Source organism: Callorhinchus milii, unplaced genomic scaffold, assembly GCF_018977255.1.
Source record: "Callorhinchus milii isolate IMCB2004 unplaced genomic scaffold, IMCB_Cmil_1.0 Scaffold3, whole genome shotgun sequence".
NCBI classification, from domain to species: Eukaryota; Metazoa; Chordata; class Chondrichthyes; order Chimaeriformes; family Callorhinchidae; genus Callorhinchus; species Callorhinchus milii.
This window is the reverse complement of record NW_024704744.1, coordinates 3,918,869-3,935,398: the sequence shown is the minus strand read 5'-3', so window position 1 is coordinate 3,935,398 and position 16,530 is coordinate 3,918,869. Positions and strand designations below refer to the sequence as shown.

The 16,530-nt window shown below is 42.6% G+C and overlaps 1 protein-coding gene across 2 annotated transcripts in view; it reads left to right on the top strand.

Moving 5' to 3' along the window:
* Nucleotides 1–15,807, top strand: part of fam135a (family with sequence similarity 135 member A) — an 82,329-nt gene extending 66,522 nt beyond the window's left edge. For both annotated transcript variants that reach the window (XM_007904200.2, XM_007904199.2), the window contains 7 exons: nt 2,584–2,744; nt 4,428–4,519; nt 6,924–7,021; nt 7,440–7,591; nt 11,004–11,114; nt 12,020–12,133; nt 13,558–15,807. In XM_007904200.2, coding sequence (XP_007902391.2) covers nt 2,584–2,744; nt 4,428–4,519; nt 6,924–7,021; nt 7,440–7,591; nt 11,004–11,114; nt 12,020–12,133; nt 13,558–13,763 — 934 coding nt within the window. In that variant the 3' untranslated portion in view covers nt 13,764–15,807. The remainder of the gene's footprint in view (nt 1–2,583; nt 2,745–4,427; nt 4,520–6,923; nt 7,022–7,439; nt 7,592–11,003; nt 11,115–12,019; nt 12,134–13,557) is intronic.
* The last annotated feature ends 723 nt before the right edge of the window (nt 15,808–16,530 follow it).

Here is a 16,530-nt window from a genome sequence, read left to right as displayed (position 1 = left end):
GGACGTGTGCTTGTTGTCTCTCTGTGGCAGCATGGTTGAAACTGGTTGCTCACTATGAGTAATAATAATGGTTGCAAACTCCTGTCCATAAAGCAGGTGTGCGAATATGCCACTGTATGCGAGTTGCTTTAAGCTCCACCGTACACAATTCAGGTGGGAAATGGAATTGAAGTAACTTTTTGCCGCAAAAACTTCTAATTTTTAAAATTAAAGTATTTCAGTCTGTGTTTTTATACAATCTTTGTTTTCAGAGGCGGTCTAATTTTTTTTAATAATCCAGTTATTCTTGTAATTTTAGTCGACTTGCAGAACAATAATTATTTTGTTCAGCTTGATTTCTTCTGCAGTTCCCTATATGGGTCGAATTCTGAATTTGAGAAATGCTTAAAACAGCCACAAAACACTTCCATGTTGGATTTACTAACTTTTCTCTAGAAAGAAAATTTGTATTTACATGCATTATTCTTCCACTTAGGCAAATGGTTAGGGAGATGTAATGTGTAACCCCATACCCTAGCTGAAGGAAATGTTCCATGTTTAAACATTTCATCCTGAAAATTATTACCGAATCATTTGAAGCCACCCAATCTGAAGTAATTTCATATATAGCGTTTCAGAATTATAGATTTTAAAGTGTCACCATTTCTTATTAACATTTCTTTTCACCTCCCCCCCGCCGATCACAAAATTCCCCTCGTATCCATCTTACTAATCTCAAAGAACTACTCCAAAGTAAGGACTTGTAAGTAATTTGTGGTTACAAGATTTAACTGGATCAAAATAGGTGACAGTAAATAAATTCGGTATAGTATGAGCTACATGTTTCTTTTCGTACACAAATACAGGAAGAGGGCAGCAAATGCAGTGTAAATCACTACATGATGAGGGTGAATATGTGGAGTTAATTGCCATTGGTCTGACACACACACACAAAACATTGTATTGGTCTGACACACACATACACACACACACACACACACAAAACAATCACCATGCATTTAGAGTATTGAAATTTAGAGTATTTATTTGGGGGATTGTTGGCCAGGACACTGAGAGAGAGAAACTCCCTTCTCTTTTCGAATAGCTCCCTGGGATCTTTAACATCCACCTGAATAGGCGACACAGCCTCAATGTAATGGCACCTTTGACAGTGTTCCCCCAATTACAGTGTTAGTAATTCTTCTTTAGTGTTAGGATGTCCTCCTGACGTGAAAGGCGCTATACAAATCTAATTTTGTTGTTGTGATTGTGTTACCGAGTAGACTGTGCTAACCTGATGTGGGGCTCAAGCTCACAGCCTTCGACCCAGAGGCAAGAGTGCTTCCAGCTAAACCAAACTCAGGTGATGCTATGAGAGATAAAGCTTAGTGCTAAGATATTGACCTGTTGCCATTTATCTTCTCAAATTACAGAGAAAAAATACAGGACAGATCAGGAGTTAAACCACACCAATCCTTATTAAATAACATTGTATAACATTGAAGAAAAGTTTGGATGAAGTGTGAGCATAATGTCATCATGAGAAACATTTCAGTGAATATATTTATTTTCCTTTAATTCCTCACAAAGGGTTCTCAAAATCCAAGGAGAGGGGATTGAACGCTAAAAGCGTTCTTGCAAAAAACACTGGCGGTGCCTGACCCCGAGCCGGGGGAAGGGATGAGGTGACCATAATCACTGTCGAAGAGGAAAGTCTTCAGGCGTGATCTAAAAGAGGGCAAGGCAGAGGAATAAGAGGCAATGTTTCGGGACATAGTGGCCGAAAGGCCGGCCACCGGTGGTGGAGCAGAGAGAATGTAGGACAAGTAGGAGGTTACATGATTACCTTGGCCCAAAATTGTACTTTCCCTCCCCTTCAGTGCTCTGTTGATCTGCTTTCTCCAGTCTCTCAGTTAAAGACCAGCTTAGGAATCTGAAAAGAAGCTGGTGACTATCACGCTATGTCCCCGTAAATAACATTTTCATAAAAATGATAATCCTTCCATTTGATATAGCGCCTTGTCATGGAGACGTCTCAAAGCACTTCACAGAATATAAAGTGACTGTGCATTTTCTAGGCGAAACTCGGTAGCTGATTGTTCACAAGCAGTGTCCAACAAGTAGTTGTGGATTGAATGACCAATTTCTTTTCCTGAGGGATTATTATCCCCAGAAAGCGATTCACCAATCTACTAATGGGTTATGATTACTGCTCGATAAATAGAGGCATCTGTATTAAGCAAAATTGCCTAAGGTTTTGCCCGGCCTGGGAATCAAACCCGGGTCCTCTATCTTGCAAGACGAGTGCACTAACCACTACCCTACAGGATTCCACAGCAACATTGTACAACATTAAAGCAATTTTGGCTGAAGTCTTCTGAGTGTACAGTGCCACACACCCAAAAATATTTTATCAATATTTATTAATGGTGTTGCCATTATTTGTGGGCAGCTTTTGTAGTGTATATGGTTGACCTTGAAGCCTTGAGGAAGGCTCTGCCAATTGTGTAAGTGATGAACCATCGTTATTATTATTGCTACAAAAGTAGGTGTTCTGACTCACTGCCTCAGTGCCTAAAATTAATGGACTTGTTCTGACTGTAGTTTTCTTCAGGCCAAAGAAGAGTTGAAGCAGCTGAAGTTTCCTGGTTTTATGTACAGTGACGTGTCCGATTTGGCCTCCACGATCCCCTACTTCAGCATGGAGGAAGATGAGAATCTGGAAGAGGGCATCCATTTAATAGTCTGTGTCCATGGATTGGATGGTAGGTTCATTTGTAAAATAAACTATAGTGATAAAATTAAAAATGGACTAAACCTGCATGAATGTTTTCCTGCGTACTGTCTGGAACTCCATCTTGGAGTCCCTCCGTCTCTCCACATCATTAAAGCCTGTCTAAAACTGATCTTTCTGACCATGCTTCCAGTTACCTTCCTTCTCTTTCCCTCCCCCACCCCAGATGAGCTTGGTTCCTGGTCAGTTGTCTAAAGATGCTTGGAGACACCCTCCTGATGTGAAAGACTTTTTCGAAACTTAAAATGTTGTACTTTGAAATCTCTATCCAAAGCCGGCGGATGTTATTTTTATGTGGTGTACAAACATTTACCGAGGTGTAGAATCCTTGAAGAATCGCTTCAGAGTTTTTCACATTGTAATTTATTTTCATCAAAACAGGTGATAATTCAGCCTGTTTCCAATTTATTATTTCATGGCAGATCCTGAATCATTTTTCTTGTTTATTCCCCATACTCCCTGAACACCCTTATTTCCTGTCTTTCTTAGCTCCTTTTTATGAAGCCCAATTGATTGATTTTGCCCGTACGTGCCTTTGGGCTGTGCATTCCACTTTCCATGAAGATTTGGGAACAAATCCAGAATGGGAGTCCTGTTCTCAATTGCAATAGCCAACATGCACTGCTTACCAAACTGTAACTGTGCCTTGCACAGGATAAAGGTGGCGTTCGACACTGGCCTCTAGGACGTGATTTTGTTTGTTCTCCATTATTCAGAACTCTGCAGCTCGTGTCATCTCCTGCACCAGACTTTGTGAAGCTCTCATTCCTATCTTCGCCCCGGCTCCACTGGCTCCCTATCCTCCAGATATAGAATTCAAAATCCTCGTCCTCGCCTTCAAAGCCCTCCACGACTTTGCTCCTCCATACCTCTGTGACCTCCTAACTCCTGTGCGCTCCCACCGCTCAGCGGGTCGTTCCCACCCCAAGATTAAATATCAGCAGCTATGTAGAGAGCTTCCTGAGATACTGACGCTGCTTTTTCCTCATGTGTCATGGAAGCGTTGGGTTACTGCTCAGGATTTCCCTCCCTTGGCAACACAGCTGTGATTTCACATCTTGCCACATGGGGAATTGCACAGCCCATCAGAACTCCAAAACAGCATGAAATCAGCCTTTGTTTTTGTCTTCAGTAGGAGATTGTTATGAGGGTGAGCAGAGCCTCTGGAGTTTAACCAGCTAAACACACAACTCAGTGTGAGCACTGTCTAGCGAGATTCCCACCACTTGTCCAGCTAGGACCCCGCCTCGTCTTGCAGCAAAGCCTTGGAATACTACATGGCACCATTGGCAGCCATGCTTTCAGTAACTGCCCCAAAAGTCTGGAACCTTCTGCCTTATTCCCTCTGCCTTGCCTGTTCCCTGCGCATCTGAAGACCTTGTTATTTGACTGTGCCAACGGTGACCTCTCCTCTCTCCCCGGCTCAGCGTCAAGTTCTGTCACTGTTAATTGCCCCAAGATGCATGAAAGGCAACAACAACAACCATATACTTGCAAGTTGTTTTGTGTAGTCTAAACTTCCCAGAACCAAGTAACAATCATGCAGAAAGAGTTAGCATTAGATATCTGGAAAAGAACTTGGAATAAATTCTGGGCTTCTTAAAAAATGTTGTTATTGGAGAGAACAGTCACATTTTCTCCTTCCTGATTTTAGGTAACAGTGCAGATCTTCGCTTGGTTAAAACCTACATTGAACTGGGATTACCAGGAGTACAAATCGATTTCCTCATGTCCGAGCGAAATCAGGTAAGTCCTATCGAGGAATCATCAGGGCAAAAGCTTGTTGTTCATTTTTAACTTAATAATAATATTCCTTGCATTGAGACGTCTCAAAGCGCTTTACAGAACCTACTGAATTGACTGTATATTTTGTGCGTGAAAGACGGCAGCCAATTGCACACAGCAGTGTCCCACAAACAGTCGTGTGTTTGAAACAGACTTTGGTGTTTGAACATTGAATCTTCGATCAAGTTAATATTATCAAGTTTCAAAAAGCTGTAGGTGTCAACAACAAAGATGTCTCTGTATTTCACCGAATCTTTCCGCGTGGGTGAGAAACTCAGAAGAGTAAGTGAGTGTCAGCTGTACTTTCTACAGGGCTCCCCTGGCTAAGAGCAGGATCAAATTAGTTTTGTTTAGTGGGACTTTATTTTGAAATTCACAGCCAAAAGTTACTAAAGTTATTTAACATTCCTCTGCTCAGCAGGCTCCGGACTGCTCCATGTCCCCCACCCAGCCCGTCCCACCATTGGTCGGGCCTTCAGCCTTTCTGCCCCCACACTTTGGAACTCCATCCCACAGTCACTACGCCTGGCTCCCTCCCTTACCTTTTTCAAGGCCCTTCTTCGACCGCGCCTTCGGCCTCCCTCCTACCCCTATCCTCCCTGCTCTTCACCCCTCCTGATCCCAAACCCCACCTCGTGTCCAATATCCCTAACTGTCCGGCATCTTGGGATTTGCTCCCGACGTGAAAGGCGCTGTGTAAATGTAATTTGTTGTTGTTAACATGTTTACCACTGCAGCACAGGGAAAGCAAATCCCATTAAGAAGTTTTCATTAAAGTTGTATGAGTTGTTTAATCCTTTTTATTCATCACCTCAAATTGCCCCCACAAACGCCACCACTAAGCACTAAGCCAGACCATCAGACACTTCTGTGCCCATCACCTTCTGGTGGAGTCCTGTAGCTCAGTGGTTAGAGCACTCGCCTTGCAAGCGAGACACCTGGGTTCAATTCTAGGCAGAGCGAAACCTTGGGCAAGTTTCCTTACTCCACACACCTAATAATAATCCCTCCAAAATACAAAAAAAATAATAAATTGGTCATTTTCAATTCACGATTGTTTGTGGGGCACTGCTGTGCGCAATTGGCTGCCGCGTTTCGCCCACAAATATACGGTCAATTCACTTTACAGTATATTCTGTGAAGCGCTTTGAGACGTCTAGAAGACGTGGAAAGCGCTATATCAAATGCAAGATTACTATTATAATTTCTAATTCTACAAGATGTGAAAGTCTTTTAAGTCGAATTAGATGCTGAAAGCCTTTGTTTAAATGACTGTCAGTTTATAAATGATGTGATGATTACATATCAGAAATGAGGGGTTAATATTATGTGGAGAAAATATGACTGTTATTGGTCTCAATTTTTGTGGTTAGTGGAGAAGGTTAAAGGGGAATCGATTAGAGGTTTTCAAAAAGATAGTTTTCATAGATTAACTAGATTATTTCTACTTAACGGTCACTGAGTAACAAGTAAAGAGCATAAATTGAAGATAATTATCAGAAGGAAAAGGAGGTTAGAAGTATTTTTACACAGAGTGTTAGAATATGGAATGGTTAGAATATATAGCAGTTGAAACCAACTACATAAAAGCATAAAGGGAAATGGATAAATACATGACTTAAAATAATAATAATTCTTGCATATGATACAGCACCTTATCACGTTGTTGAGACATCTCAAAGTGCCTCACAGAATATACTGTAAAGTGGATTGACTATATTTTGTGGAGAAAACAGAGCAGCCAATTGTGCACAGCAGTGGCCCACAAACAGTCGTGGATTGAGTGACCAAATTATTATTGAACAATATTAAAGGGTGTTCAGAAAGAACAGAAAAGTGGGATAGCTTCATTTGGGGATCAAGAGCCAGGACAGACGGGATGGGTGAAATGGACTCCTTCTGTGCTCCAAACCTTTTATGAAATTTCTGGGCGGCAATTACTTACCCGGCCCATTAAATAATAAACACTAAACTTTACCCCATTGGCTTTCAGTCAGGTGTCCAATATTTGCAGTCATATCAAGCGTTCTTCTGTGATCCTGTAGCTTAGTGGTTAGAGCACTCACCTCGCAAGCGAGAGGCCCTGGGTTTGATTCCCAGTAGGAATCCCAGCACTTTGTTTGTGGGACATTGTTGAAAGGCGCTATACAAATGTAATTTGTTGTTGTTGCTTTACAGTATATCCTGTGATTTATCTCCTATATGCATAGAGGGGATAATGTATGGAGAAGTCATTGTAGCACAATATTATATCAAGGCTATTTCATTCAGCCCCTTCCCCCTCCCTCCCCCCCCTTACACACGCATTTAAATCTGAAATTAAGTTTTTATATTATTTTAAACGTTTATATTTTTCTTTTTCTAGAACGACACGTTTGCAGACTTTGATTCCATGACCGATCGTCTTTTGGATGAGATCATACAGTACATTCAGATCTACAACCTCACCATTTCTAAAATCAGGTAATAGTCCAGAGGCGCTTTGTACGTGTGTTCGTTGTTACTGTGGAGTCCTGTTGCGTATTAGTTGGAGCACTCACCTCACAAACGAGAGGACCCGGGTTCGATTCCTGGGCAGGGCGAAACCATAGGCAAGTTTCCTTACTCCACACGCCTCTGTTTACCTAGCAGTAGGTAGGAACCCAGTCGTCAATCGATTGCTGGATCGCTTTCCAGCCGTAAGGAAACTTGCCTAATGTTTTGCGCTGTCCAGGAATGGAACCCGGGTCCTCTCGCTTGCGAGGCGACTGCCCTAACCAATACTCCACATTTCAATGGGGATTGGGAGCAGATCATCCGTTTAAAAAATCTGTGCCTTTAAATTCACTTGTTCGATTGTTACTATTTTTCTAATCTCATCCAATTTATTTTTCTCCAACAGCTTCATAGGACATTCTTTAGGTAATTTAATCATTCGGTCAGTTCTTGCAAGGCAACGCTTTAAATTTTACCTGAACAAGCTGCACACTTTCCTTTCGTTGTCTGGACCTCATCTGGGTACGTTGTACAACAGCAGCGCTCTCGTCAACACAGGTAAACACAATAACTAGTTTAGGTAATGTAGAGTGTGCGTATGTAACGTAGTTTCTGGAGACGCGACCTAAGGGCGAGGTTATAAAACAACAACGACGACTTGCATTTATATAGCACACTTCACGCTGAACGGCATCTCGGATCACTTTCCGGGGGTAAGGAAACATGCCTAAAGTTTTGCCCTGCCTGCCCGGGAATTGAACCTGGGTCCTCTTGCTTGCAAGGCGAGTGCTCTAAACAATGCGTGACAGGATTCCACATTTCAATGTGGATTGGAAGCAGATACAGGATACCTAATACAATCTAACCTGTTTTCAGCAACCAGTCAGGGGATTGGAGCAAAGTGGCCTTTATGTAAGGGCCAGAAAAATATAATAAAGATTTCTGAGGGTCAAAGATATCTGCAGGTGCGCTAATAGACTCTCACTGGACTCCTAATGCATTTACCAGCTGGTGAGGCAGCTGTGGGCATCACATGGGCTGCCTGGTATAAACCTCTGAACTATACAGGTTACGTATGATATTTCAATTAAAGTGTGGAGTGCCTTTGTTGGCCCAGTTAAAAAGATTCTACATATTCTAATAATAATAATAATCCTTTGATATAGCCCTAATCACATCTTCGAGATGTCTCAAAGTGCTTCACAGGATATAGTGTAAAGTGAATTGACTGTATATTTTGTGGATGATCTTCTTACATTCTGAACACCACTCCAACATCCAAGTCTTTTGAAGAAACAAACTAATAGACTTCCATACAACGTCAAAACATCCATCTTGCCTTCTAATGGATTCTAATAATAAAATCTTCACATTTGATATAGGGCCTTATCACTTTGTTGAGACATCTCAAAGCGCTTCACAGAATAAAGTGAATTGACTGTATTTTGTGGACGAAATGTGGCAGCCAATTGCGCACAGCAGTGTCCCACAAACAGTCATGGATTGAAAGGACCAATTTATTATTTTTTTTGGAGGAATTATTACCCCAGAAAAGCGATCTGCCAATCGACTAACAGCCGGATTCCTTCTTACTGCTAGAGGTGCGTGGAGCTAAGGAAACTTGCCTTAGGTTTTGTCCCATTTGGGAATCAAACCCGGGTGCTCTCACTTGCGAGGCAAGTGCATGACTCCACTATTATTACTAGAAAAATGCTGACTTGTGCTTCATTGATGACAAGCATGTAGTTTCAGACCTTTCACTATAGGTGGCAATATCGGGTGTCATGAAATGAAGAATAAAAATTCAGGCAAAAGGTAGTAAGAATATCAAATGCACTAATGTATTGTACAGTATTAAAATTCTCAGAGTAATATGTTCACAACGGTGCCTTATTAATTGAATGAAGTGACCCCTAGTAATACTATTTTCCTTATAAGTCATTCTTTTGCTAAATGGATAAGCATGTAAACATAACGTTTAAGGCAAGCTAAATTTTCATCTTGTTGGAAATCAGCCCCTTCACATGTTGTGCACACAGACCTCACTTATTTTATAATAATAATAATAATAATCCTTGCATTTGATATAGCGCTTTTCACGTCGGGAGGACGTCCCAAAGCGCTTCACAGAATACACTGTAAAGTGAATTGACTGCATATATGTGGGCAAACGCGGCAGCCAGTTGCGCACAGCAATGTCCCACAACAGTCGTAGATTGAAAATGAACAATTTATTATTGNTTTTTTGGTTTTGGAGGGATTATTATTAGGCGTGTGGAGTAAGGAAACTTGCCCAAGGTTTCGCCCTCTGCCTGGAAATGAACTCAGGTTATTCAGATCAATTGCATATAAGGTGAACAGCTGGTGTAGCTTTTAATAGATTTTCACCCTAGCAATTAGTACAGCCAAGTCTCAGCCAATAAATCTCATAATATTAACAATAGGGGAGAAAATATCTGTTCACTGGCTGCCCTTTCACCCGTGGCAGATTAGAAGCTCAGGATTATTGATTAGAAATTCAAGGCTCTGAGCCACAATGATGGCGAGGGCAATGATGGAGCTGCTGAGATAGTAAATTAGTAAATTAGATACAGCACTTGCTTTCAATTAACAGAACTGCCTATGATCATAAAGAGACTCTTCAAAATGTCATCGGGATGCTAAAGAGACACCAAAGGAACTCGCTTCTCATAAAAGTTTGGGCCCAGCATTAAATGACTGTCTTAGCTTGTGTATGTGTGTGTGTGTGTGTTGGGGAGGGGTTTAGGTCACGCCCGAAGATCTTCCTCTTTGATTGTGTCTATGGTCACCTCCCCCCGGCTCGGCATTGTGCTCCGCTACTGTCGAGCACTCTGGGACGCTGCCCTTCGTGAGAAGCGCTGTATAAATGCAAGTTGCTTTTTTTCAATGTTCAGTTATCTTTTGCATTCCCCGAGGGAATAACTTTCCACAAGAATTTATTGGGGTCCGAGAGGAGGCGGTTGGCACTTCTCTAACATTCTGGCGGGCGGCAAGATCGAAAGGAAACTGATCTTCCCAATAGCAAATTAACCCTGGGTTCTTTTTGTCAGTGCACCAACCTCCTGTTCCCTCCAAAGACAGGTGCTGCTGGAATTGCTGAAATGTGATATTTTGCAAAAGTACAGCTTACAAGTACTACAACAACAACTTGCATTTATACACTACCCTTCACACAGGGTAGCGTTCCAGAGCGCTTCACAGTGCCGGAGTCTGACAAGGAGCCAAGGGGGGAGGTGACCGTAAGCACGATCAAAAAAGAAGGTCTTTAGGCGGGAGTTGAAGTTGGGGAGGGAGAGGGCAAAGCAGAGAGTTCGAGGGAGAGAGTTCCAGAGTCTTGGGGCGTAGTGGCTGAAGGCACAGCCAGACGGTGGAGCGGAGGGAACAAGGGACAAACAGGAGGCCGGAGGCAGCGGGCGATGGAGTGGGGGGTAAGCAGGTTGGATAGGTAGGGAGGTGCGAGCAAATGAAGTAGGGAGGACGTCCCAAAGGGTCTAATGTGAATGGGAATGGGGATTTTTCCTACTTGGCTCCTGTTAACCCTGCAAGCCAAAGCCATAAGTTTTCGGGTGGTTCAAAGGGAAGCCAGCTACAGAGTGCTTTGACTGCCAATCTCTAGTTTTAACTGGTCAAACTCCAATCCAGTTACCCCAGTCTGGGCTCCCCAAGTCTTGGCTATCACCAACCTATGCCTAATCCTCTCTGGAATTACATAATAAGGCTGCATCCCTCCAAGGAGAGATTGCAGGGAACTTTCTATGTGTAGGTGGCAGAAATATGTGGAACTCTTGAGTAATTTGGTTCAGATACTCTTAAACGTGATGATCAGTCTCCACGTGTGTCAGACACCCGGCTGACCAAAAATAAAGTCTGAGTGATGTAATGAAGACTGAGTATCTTGCCGTGTGATTATTGCCTTTCAAACTTTTTTTTATATCGCTTTCCTGTCCAGGTCTCTGGTTTATGCAGAAATGGAAGAAGTCTGGATCCTTGCTGCAGCTGACGTGCAGAGATCACTCTGATCCGCGACAGACTTTTCTCTATAAACTCAGTAAAAAAGCAGGTGGGTAGCCCTAGAACCTACAGTGACTTGTCTAAGCACCTAAGAGCTCCCGAGACACTGCCCCGTGTGAAGGAAACTATATAAATGCAAGTTAGAATCATAGAATCTTACAGCACAGAAGGAGGCCATTCGGCCCATCGTGCCTGTGCCCGCTCTTTGAAAGAGCTACCCAACCAGTTCCACTCCCTTGCTCTTACTCCATAGCCCTGCAAATTTTTCCTTTTCAAGTGCCTATCTAATTCCCTTTTGAAAGCTACTGTCGAGTCTACTTCCATCTCCCTTTCAGGCTGTGCATTCCAGACCGTAACCAGTTGTCGTTCCAAAGCATTTCGTAGTCCTTATACTCTCAGGGGCTTCTGAGTGTCGGGTTTTAATTTTGCTTAGGACACCGGATTCAATGGTTAAGACAGAAATCTGACCTCCAATGGAAGAAATAGTCTGGAGTGAAAAACATCAAAACAACAAGAAATTACATTACATGAAGCCTTTCGTGCCAGAAGGCGGTCGACTGTTAAGGGTTTGCACCCAAGCTGGGAGTTGGAGTCAAGAGAGTTGGTTGCAGGAGGGAACCTGAGGAAGGTCTTGAGACGAGCCTTGAAAGCAACAATCTTCATTTATATAAGCACACTTCACGTTGGGCAGGACGTCTGAAGATGCTTTACGAAGACTGAGTGCAAGACTAGGCATGTGGTGGGGAGGGAGTGGGGGGAGAAGAGATGGGTTGAAAACTCTGAAGCAGATATTCAATTTGTGGTAAAATACACAGCAGATTCACTTTACATTTCACACTACTCCCTCAATTGATTTTCTGTATTTTTTAGTTGCTTTCTTTCATGGTGACATTTGTGGATATCGGTCCTGGAGAGGGTGTGGATTTTGACTTTATCTGTGTGTTTGTGTTCAAGGTCTTCATTACTTCAAAAATATCGTGTTAGTTGGCTCTTTACAAGACCGCTATGTCCCCTACCACTCCGCTCGCATTGAGATGTGCAAAACTGCTTTAAAGGACAAACAGTCAGGTAAGAGTAAACATTTTATAGCTAATCGTGGAGTCCTGTAGCTCAGTGGTTAGAGCACTCGCTTTGCAAGCGAGACACCTGGGTTCAGTTCCAGGCAGAGGGCGAAACCTTGGGCAAGTTTCCTTACTCCACACACCTAATAATAATCCCTCCAAAACAAAACAATAATAAATTGGTCATTTTCAATCTACGACTGTTTGTGGGACATTGCTGTGCGCAATTGGCTGCCGCGTTCGCCCACAAATATACAGTCAATTCACTTTAGAGTCTATTCTGTGAAGCGCATTGAGATGTCGAGAAAACGTGAAAATTACTAAATTACTGCAAGGATTATATTATTATTAATCTAGCTCAAGCATTCCAATTCCTGGAGCCCCCTACCTACCTGCCCGTACCCTCCGTTCCTCTGGCTCCGGTCTGCTCCACGTCCCCCGCCCCAACCGCCCTACTATCGGTGGTCGGGCCTTCAGCCTCTCAGCCCCGAGGCTCTGGAACTCCATCCCCCAGTGCCTTCGCCGCTTCCTCCCTTTCCTCCTTCAAGGCCGGTCTCAAAACCTTTCTCTTTGACCGAGCCTTCAGCTCCCCTCTCGACTCTCTTCCTCCTCCTCGCTCCCTCCCTTCCCTCCCCTCACCCTGACCATTTCCCCCTCCTCTCTCCCTCCCTTCCCTCCCCTCACCCTGACCATTTCCCCCCTGCTCGGGTCATGACCCAACTGTGCAGCGCCTTGGGACGTCCTCCTGACGTGAAAGGCGCTCTATAAATGGAATCTTGTTGTTGTTGTTGTTCAAACAATTCCTGGGGCCTTCATACAGTTCAACACTGACTTTATCACCACTTTCCCACTTTTGTGTTAGTCTGGCACAGTGGTAGCGCTCTCGCCTCTGAGTCAGAAGGTTGTGGGTTCAAGCCCCACATCGGGACTTGGAATCACATAGTCTAATGCAGTGCTTGGGGTGAATTGCATTGTCGGAGGTGCCGTCCTTCGGATGAGATGTTTACCTGAGGTCCCATCTGCCTGTTCAGGTGGATATTAAAGATCCCATGGCAATATTCGAAAAGAGAAGTGAGTTTCTTTCTCCTGGAGTCCTGGCCAACAATCCCCCAAATAAAAATTAGTCACTCACTGCATGGCTATTTGTGGGACACTGCTGTGCTCAAATAGGCTGTTGCGTTTTGCCCACAAAATACACAGTCAAACCACTTTACAGTATATCCTGTGAAGTATATCCTGTAAAGACGTCTCGACAAAGTGATAAGCGTTATATCAAAAGCAAGGATTATTATCATCAAAAAACGAAACCACTTACTTTGACCGTACCTTTAGTCGACGGCATTAAATCCTCTCCTGTACTGCTCTACTTTTATCAAAAAGCCCGATATGAACCGACACCAGGTAAAACTTGATCACCTTGTGATTTTGCAGGACCAGTGTACGCCGAGATGATCCAGAACCTTCTGCTGCCTGTGCTGGAGAACAAGGAATGCAATCTGATCCGATATGACGTGATTCACGCTTTGCCCAACACAGCAAACTCCCTCATAGGACGAGCTGCCCACATCGCAGTTCTGGACTCCGAAATCTTTTTGGAGAAGTTTTTTCTGGTCGCTGGCCTTAAGTACTTTCAGTAGGAATGCGTGCCATAAGCTGTTACCTCGTCATTCAACAGAAACACAACATTGGATCTGAGAATATTGCATCTGCCTAAAGGAAATTTAAGACTATTTGTATCTTTTTTGTATTGGAAGTGATCCTGCTACATAATCAGTTTTCAGGGCCAGCGAATAGGTCTGAATCTGTTTCTGCCTGTGGGCTTCATAGTTGTGCAATACCAGTTTTATATTTTTCTTTTGTTGTTGTTTTTACACACTCGTTTTCTCTCATTTCATTTTTTTTTTGTTGTTTTCCAGAGGTTTTATTTTGCCTTTTTAAAGTATCAATCAATAGGAGTTCAAATGATCAGGGTGCACTGTTTATAATTTGTTTTCTTCTTTCTGTAAAGTTAATATTCAAGTAGTGAGTGCGAGAGGCGAAGCATTAATTTAACCTGTGACCTCCCAAAGAACACACTTTCATGTAATCTGACTTGTTGGCTTGTTGTAAATGACATTGTTGGCGTGTATTTCAACAACTGGAACCCTTTTTAAGAAAAAAAAGCTGCTATATATTTATACATTTTTAACATTACTAAATCTGTAGGGAATTTACAGATATTTTTCATTTCATGCAGTCTTTCTGAGCAGACCAAATACTGTCTCATTCGTCCATTCGTACAATAACTTGCCGCTGTCTTCTTCCTTTAAAGACAAGTTCACAAAATATTTGCAATACATTTTTGTACAGGGATTAAAAAAAAAACACCACCCTCTTACAACCTTTACCATAACCTGTGGAAAATGACCTTTTCTACCGTTGATGTGGAAAGAATTTTTGCAATGGGATGTTTAGTATTGATGTAACCTTTAAAATCTTCCAGTACTCTTGTCGTTGATAGATCGTTCGAACTTCCATGCGAGTCCGATAATCTTGACGTGCTCTTGGATTTTTAACCGCAACACGGTATAAACTTGGATACAATGAGACCAGCATTGTACAAGGCACTTCTTAACTCAGTACTTTTACATTCTAACAGTGGTATATTTACAAAGAAAGTTTCAGTAACGCTGCAGTTTAATGAACCAGGTCCATTTATCTGACTGCTGAAATCGTCTTTCTATGTCAAATAGGTTTGTATATAAGCATCCATCGAAAACACAGTAGCCCCTTGTTGTAACTCTTTGGAAGCCATAGAAAAATTGTGTGGGGCCATTTACATGGTTTCTTTGTTTTAACAAGATGAGTTATACTTAGCACTGCACACTATCACAAGCATCTTGACTGTTGCACAGAGGGACAACTGTATTTAGATGGATACAGTGAAATAGAGTAGTGATTTTTAATACAAAACTAAGGAATTGAGATAATTGGACATTATTCTAATTTATAATCAGTTTTTTGGGGGCTGGAGGAGAAATTCCCAGGGTCTTTTTTTTCCCTCAAATTATAAGTGGCCTGACTAATAATAGTTGATATTAACATGGTTTTTCGGTTACTGGTGCATATTTGACTGTTTTAGAATAAAAGGAGGGGGTGGGGGTGGGGCAGGCCATGTATTGCTGTCACGTATGCTTTTAACAAGTTTGTAATGCGTTTGAACCTCTGTGGAAATCGCAACCAAATTCTGTTGTATAAATCGGTGCATGTATCATCCATTTGTAACCTTGTTTTCTAACACTTATATAGCACATGAGGTCAGCAAATGTCAGGGTGCCAGTAACAGTTAAATATTAAGCATATTGTTATAATACTGTATTGTGCAGAAATTTAAAATGTTGTACTTTTTTTTGGAACCTTCTACATTTCTGTGAAGATTCAGAATCTCAGTCTAACACTACATTTCATTTCACAGGAACCAAATCTTTGACACTGTGCCCATATGAATGTGCTTTGGACCCGTTATTGTGTGTAATAATAGGTTTGTTGGTCACATTTAATGGCATTTTCTGTCCTCTCTTGGTGAACATTGGCTGTTGCGTGTACAACTTTAAAAAAAATGATTTGTTTGCTGTTTTAATGTCTAACTTTAATCGAAAACATCATGTAAGGTTTCTTTAACATTAAATTGAGTTTTAAAAACTGGCGGTGCAAATTTCAAATCGCTTAAATATAGAAATCTATGGAAAACTTTTGTGCATTTTTTGTGATGCTACTTTGAGATGAGGACCTGTAGCTCAGTGGTTAGAGCACTCACTGCACAAGTGATAAGATACGGATTTGATTCCTGGGCAGGGAGAAACCTTAGGTAAGTTTCCTTACTCCACACGCCTCTGTTTACAACAATAACAAATTACATTTGTAAAGCACCCTTCACGTCAGAAAGATGTCCCAGAGTGCTGGACAATCAGGGGCTTTTGGATCCGAGCTGGGAGTTGGGGTTAGGAGTGGTGGAGGGCAGGGAGGGAGGGGAGGACAGCCGAAGGCACAGTCGAAGAGGAAGGTCTTTAGACGGGACCTGAAGGAGGTAAGAGAGGGGATGAGGCGGAGGGATTGCAGGGTAGAATTCTAGAGTGGGGGCAGAGATGCTGATTGCCCGACCGTCAATGGTGGGGCAGGAATTGCGGGGACCTGAAGCAAGCCGGGGTCCGCCGAGCAGAGGGAGCGGACAGGCTAATATGGGGTTAGGAAGTTGAAGAGGTAGAGGTGAGCAAGACCGCGGGGGGCTTTGAAGGTGAGAACAAGGGTTTTGTACTTGATTCTCTGAGAGATAGGGAGGCAGTGAAGCCGGGCAAGAGCAAGGGTGATAGGTTCGCAGCGCCTGGTGCGGGAGAGAACACAAGCTGCAGTTTTGAATAATCTGCA